Genomic DNA, 6,755 nt, shown 5'->3' with positions numbered 1-6,755 from the left:
TATGATCTTTCAGTCAATACTTTTGGGTAGAGAGATAGAGGAAGAGTCAGAATGATGCATGGTATGAGAGGTACCATTCATGAACAAACTAGTTCACTGAACGATTACTCACTGAAAGAACTAGTTCATAAATAATCTAACTCATCGAAACGTCAAATTAACGAAAATCAAAATTTACTTTATTTATAATGAATGAACGAATTAACTCTATAGTTCAATTCAGTGTTGCCAGAAATGTTATATGAAACAAAACCTAAAGCTGATATTAAAATAACCAGATAAAACTAGATTTATTAAAAAAAACCCATTATTTAAACTAAAGATTCGGTAGGTTATTTTATAGACTAGACTATAACAAATAAACTTTTATACTAAAACATATAGGTACTTAGTTAATTAAGAAAATATTAAATAATAAACAATTTGTTAAATATCACCAAATAATATAGATTAACTTTTAAAGCATTATCAATGTCTGATGGTAGAAATTTGCATCTATTAGAATGCATCATAAACTTTTTGCTTTCCTAAGAACATACGAAATTTTACTCCACACCATCTTTCAAGGACCATATTTTTTTTATTAGTAATAAAGCGTCAGCAAAGTTAGGATTTTTGAAACGAACCTGTCGAAATCTTAGAAATGAATCTCCATTAAAAATATTATACTACTCAATAATCCGTTTTGATTATGCCCTCCTAATCTGGCATTCATATATAGTAACACTTTTGAAAGTCCCCTAAAACTCTTCTCTGAATTGGTAGTGTATCTTCATTACTTACCGTTGAAATAAAGCACAGGTCTGAGTTATACGCTCTGTTCCATCTTGAAGAGTGGAAAGTACCTTTTTGTTTCGCATCGTGGACTAACTTTACTCCTTCAGCTTTGCGTCACTCTACAAGTTTGTCTCCGCAGGTGTTATAATATATCCCCAGCTCGTGTGGTGACTATTAAAGTTACCAATATATATTGCTGGATAATTGATCGGACTAAGAGTAGGAGTGGACCAGTCAGCTGCCGTTTGTTTGCTTGTATAGTAGGCGAGAGATTCTAGGAGCACAGTCCGCCAACCAAGTGTCCGTATACTTTAGCCAATTGACAAAATAGAATTTTATAAATTGTCACCAGGGTGCACTGCGAGGAAGCATATACTGGGCACACCCCAATAATATTATTGATTTCCAGAATTACTGCAAAATATAAATTTTAAAATAAATCCAATAAACTACCGATCCTTAAATGTATTCTACACAAAACATTCAAGTAAAAATTACATATACACAAAATTCTCCAACCAATATTTTAATGTCTACAAGTAAGTAAATAAAAAATATTGATTTTTTTTTAAATTATTTAAATATGTTTATGGAAAATGTTTTAAGAAATACATAACAAATTATAGGTACCTACTATAGTTCAATAGAAGCATAATGAATATCTCGTTTTTATTTCAATTTAAATATTATAATGTACGATATTAATGCCTATTTATTCTTTTATTATTATTATTGTTATTATTTATATTATTACTATTGTTATATATAAATTACTGATAATGTACGTATATAATATTATATTATATACATATTATACGAAAAAAAAAAACTGTAATTGGAATTTATTTCCGTAATAAAGAAAAGTATAATGTATAATATGTATAAAAAATGAGCAGTATAGTATGTAGTAAATCTACTTTATAATATTGTAAGTCATAGATTATCAATTTACAATTTCTTCTAATAATGTAGGTACTTAAAATATAGCGACAATATTAGTACAATTATGGGTGCTAATATAAATCCCCCATCAACACCCCCCCCCCCCCGCACCCATTAGCGCCTACGCTTTTAGGGCCCACGAAACGAATCCCCGTGTACTTATAAAGGGTGTAATTAAAAATGAAAATTGTGTATTCTTGCGGTTTCATTTTATGTAGAATCAAAATATTCCTACCATTGTGAAATTTGTAACATAAAAAATTAATGTTTCTTCATGTACAAAAAAAATACCTTTTACAATTTAAAAATTAGTTGTGCCCTCTCGGCAAACCAAAGTCTGAACACGCCTATGGGCCCAACCACAACGAAGAGCTGTATGATCTAATAATAATTGTTTACAACTCACAAGTTATGAACGCGGCTCGCGTTATGATATTTGGTCGTTAGTTGTCTTATAAGCTATAAGCAGTGTTTGTCAAGTTCCTTATAAAAAGGAATTCGTTCCGTTCCTCATTTTTTTCTAAAAAAAGAATTCGTTCCTTTGTCGTTCCATTGGAAAATGAACGAGTTCCTTTTTTAGTTTCAAATAAAATAAAAATTCTTATTCAATCATTTATGTTTGATTTTTCATATCATGCATATTTCTTTAATTTTTATTTATAATATATAACTACAAGTAGGTACATATTTTATATGTTTATGTAATATATTATTATATATTTTGAGATTTTCTTCAAAATTAAATTTTTGGCTAACGTATGTCGATTGTCTTAATGTCGATACTCGATAACGATCACTAATTAGCAATATACATTATACACATTAAAAATATATCTTAATTTAAATTGTTACATACATATCTGTGTAAATTATTGGAACTAGAAAGGAACGAACAATTTTGTCATTTTTCTTTAAAAAAAAAAAACTAGTTCATTTTCTCGTTCTTTTTTTATAAAAAGGAATTCGTTCCAGGAATCCGTTCCTTTTGGAACTCGTTCCTTCCAAACACTGGGTATAAGTATTTAATTTGGCCATAGTATAGGTTTTAGGACAAGAGTTCTCTTTTCCTCGAGATATCTTATATGGTAATATCGAGTCACCGCCAGATTTTGAACCTGTTAGTTCTCTTGTAGGTAATTAAGGGGCATCGCTACTGTCGTCAATTTTAGCTGGAAAGACCTAAAGTATTGACAAAATGAATGTTAGTTAATGTTGTCCAATTTTGATTCCGAAAAAGAATTTGAACTCACCAGAAAACTGTTTATAGATCCTACAAAGCACTTTCTAAAAAATAAATTTTATATTATTGTAAACTGTAATTGAAATCTTGAAAATATGAAGTTTTTTGAATCATAACTAAAATTAAAATTAATATTAAAAACGGAAAATGTTTCATACGATCTACAGACTCTCTGCTGAATTCAAATATTTTTTCAGAATCAAAATCAGACAACGTTCATTAACTTTAATTTTGTCAAAACAAATGTATGTTTTTGTAAAATTCGTGTAGGGAAATTGATATGGTTATCGAGAAATTGACATGTGCATGCGCGTGCGAGAGAGGATACCCGCATTTAATTTCACTCACACTAATAAGTAAGAATCAAAATTTCCCGAAAAATTCGGGAAAATTTCGGAAAAAAACCGTTTTTTTTCCAGAGCCTCGGAAAACGTGGACAAATTGGAGAATATTGCGCGTCGCGTGGAGCGTGGAGTAGTATAGCGTGGTATAGTTGACGCGCCGTCTGATTAGTGTTGCGCGGCAAAATTTTTGTGCGCGGCACGCGGCGCGTCTCTTCCTGACAATTGTCGGTCTCTTTATCCCGCACCAAAGGAAAATTGGCCCAGCGCGTTTTATCCAATCTAACGGTGCGTCGATTTTACTGTGAGCGGTATATATCACGCACCACACTTCACGCGCCGTGTGATCCCACCTTTAAATAATACACTTCCAAAAAAAACTGAAGTTTTTGGAAAATTAAAAAAAAAAAAACGAATTTGTGGAAAGTTAAAAAATTGTATTTATGCTTGAAAATTAAAATAATCTATGTAAAAAAAAAAACCATTTTAAAAAATAGATAAGGAAATCTGTCATTGTCCATTTCACATTTGCCAATACGGTTGTCAATGTATTATTGTATTAAAATTTAAAATTAAACTATTAAAAATATACGGATATTTCAATATATTTTGTTCTAAAAATAATTTAGATACATATCAAACTGTTATTTATGTGGGAGAGTGTATTTCCCCGAAAATAAATCATCTGTATTTTTAAATGTTAAAAATTTTATACTTACTGTCAATTTATATTTGTAATAACTAATAAGGTATTATAGAACTGGCAAGTGGCTGATAGGTTTATAAACTATATTACAGTAACTATTTGATAGTTTTTATATTTTTAAACTTAGTGAGTTGGTAAAAATTAAATAATATTAATAAGTAACTAATAATAAATAACTACATAGTAACTACTTAATAGTTACTACTTTAGTAGTTAATATTACAAATTATAATTATTTATGAATCAAGTATAGAATTCTCTAGATTTCTAATTGAAACAACTATTTTTTAAAGGTAAAAATATATATAGGTGACTGACAAACAACTAAATATTTTGTAATCCCAAATCTCAATAGCAACCAAACATGTTTAATGTTTATAACTAGGTATATGTATTTGTATTATTTTTTTGTTCGATTTCAAGCAGATTATAATATTTTGGAAATATCAAATATCTTGGTAAGAAATTTATACATAATAATATAATGTCTGGTGTATTTATTATTTGTTTTCCTTTTTGGTTTCAGAGATGATATTAAGTGTAATCTGTGACATTGCCGGCGAGGCCATTTTGTATGGCCTCGGCCGGTTTATCGATTATGCCATAAGGCAAAGTAAGTTTAGTCATATAAATACTTATTTAATCAATTGAATTTTAATCATAATATGAAAACGAGAGGCATTCTGAGTAAATAATTCAATAATAATAAGCATAGTTTATTATTGAATGTTGTGTATTCATAATATTATAAATAATCATTTGTAATTTATATTATCCTATATAGATCAAAACTCGATCGGGCCGCAGACAAGAAGCGAGGACGTCGAAGGCCGATAACTGCGACGTATGTAAAAATGTTAAACGTTTTATAATTCATTTTTATTTAAATGCATATTGTACGTAACTGTGAACTTATTAAGTAGATGGGGTCCTATTGTAATATTATTACAATATACTAGTATACCTATGTAACATAAAATCACTTTTCAAAAACAGGATAACTCCATTTTTCATAAAAATCGAAATTTTTGTTAGCATAGGTATATTATAATATAATATTGGGGTTACCTATCGTGTCTTGTTCAATCTTTTTAATGATGTCCTTTAAAATAGTCGTTTAATTTAACAATGGCCGGCGTTCCTGCTGAACCAGCCGTTGCCAGGAAAACTGGAATAACTAAAGATTTAGGAAGAGCATTACCAATGGTCTATGTTTTCCATTGCTCCGAACAAATGGATTTTAGAGTAAATTAATCAATCTTGACCGAATTAATTGTATAAAATATTATGCATCTTAAAAGATTGCCTTGAGATATTAGATTATAAAATTTAAATTTTAGGGGGTGGATGGAAATTGTTGCGAATATGAAGTTATAATGCGAGCTCTTCGAAAGCTCACCACTCAAAAAATTGTAACTGAAGATACTACTTTATTTATGGGACTCGTCGGTGATTTGTTTATTACGCTAGACGTGCCCCGAACACGTGAATTAGAATTTGAAAATCAAATTCGTCAAGCTATGGTTGACTTGAAACTCCAGCATAAGAATAATTTCATTCTCAAGGTCCTTACACAAATAATTAAAAACAATATAACTGTGACCTGTTCTATACAACATAAAATATCTGCCTAAGCTAAAGATTTGTTATTTGTTATACTGTTATAGCAGGGAATGTTGAAACCATAGACCTATAAACTAAGTTTTTATTAACTTAGTTTATAGGTCTATGGTTGGAACATAATAGTGAATTAGTGAAGTATCACTATTAATCACTTATTATGTTCCTCAATATACTCTAACGTACAACTTTTTTGTATTTATTGATAATTTTTACTTCAAAATAATCAAAATATTATAGATTAAGTATTTTATATTTTGGGGGTGCACATTTTAAAACTTGGGGGGTGCACAAGTCCCTGTGCACCCCCTAAGTTCACAATGGCTTGAAGAAACTCTGTTGTTATAGTACCTATATATATTACAGGTGTTGACGTTGGAAATTAATGAACGTATTGCCCTAACACAGACAATGCGTCTACCGTTCGATATACCCAATTTGAGGTCCACCACGCCAGGCTCTGTTTTCCAGGCTGGTGTACTTTACTTAAACCATACTGATCCGTATGTTACTAGCTGGATTGGCACTAGTGATAATGCAACCGAAAAAGCTGCTCTTCTGGTACTGTTAAATAAATATGTGCCCATCTGTTTGGAAGTGCTTAAAACGAAATTCAAAATCGTAACACCCATATCGGAAATAATGCACAAACAAATGTTGTGTACGTTACTCGATTGTCTTTCGACTCCCATCAATAATTGTCCGCCGGAAACTGCTAGGGATGTGTACGGAACATATTTTGTGTTCGCTTGTCTTTGGGCGTTTGGTTCAGCAATATTTCCAGATCAGGTGCCTATAATTAGTATTATTTCTTAATTTAGCTAGCGCATACTTATACAATTAATAAAATTGTATTTAATATATTTTATTATACCTTAAACATTTATAATAATAATATCAATTATATTTTGTGTCTTTGTGATCATTATGCTAAATTGGTAATTTACATATTATATAGTTGATTGATTGGCGAGTTGAATTTTCCAAATGGTGGTTATCAGGGTTTAAAACCATTACAATTTCATCATCAGGAAGTGTGTTAAATTATTTCATCGACCCTGAACGAAAACAATTTATTCCTTGATCAAATCGTGTATCATATTTCGAGCTTGTTCCAGATACACGCCTA

The 6,755-nt window shown here is 30.2% G+C and overlaps 1 protein-coding gene across 2 annotated transcripts; it reads left to right on the top strand.

The window, feature by feature from the left end:
• The first annotated feature begins 4,814 nt into the window (after positions 1-4,814).
• Positions 4,815-6,749, top strand: LOC100572824 (dynein heavy chain 17, axonemal-like). Of its 2 annotated transcripts, XM_029490594.1 has the most exons (4): positions 4,815-4,850; positions 5,120-5,571; positions 5,993-6,415; positions 6,585-6,749. In XM_029490594.1, exons 2-4 carry the CDS (start codon positions 5,383-5,385, stop codon positions 6,708-6,710), a joined length of 738 nt encoding a protein of 245 aa, XP_029346454.1. In that variant the 5' UTR covers positions 4,815-4,850; positions 5,120-5,382; the 3' UTR covers positions 6,711-6,749. The 2 variants fall into 2 exon arrangements, with proteins under 2 accessions (XP_029346454.1, XP_029346453.1); XM_029490593.1 differs by lacking the exon at positions 4,815-4,850 and having other exon boundaries at positions 4,861-5,571.
• The last annotated feature ends 6 nt before the right edge of the window (positions 6,750-6,755 follow it).

Source organism: Acyrthosiphon pisum, chromosome A2, assembly GCF_005508785.2.
Source record: "Acyrthosiphon pisum isolate AL4f chromosome A2, pea_aphid_22Mar2018_4r6ur, whole genome shotgun sequence".
NCBI lineage: Eukaryota > Metazoa > Arthropoda > Insecta > Hemiptera > Aphididae > Acyrthosiphon > Acyrthosiphon pisum.
The sequence above is the reverse complement of the archived record's forward strand: the minus strand, read 5'-3'. Positions and strand labels throughout refer to the sequence as shown.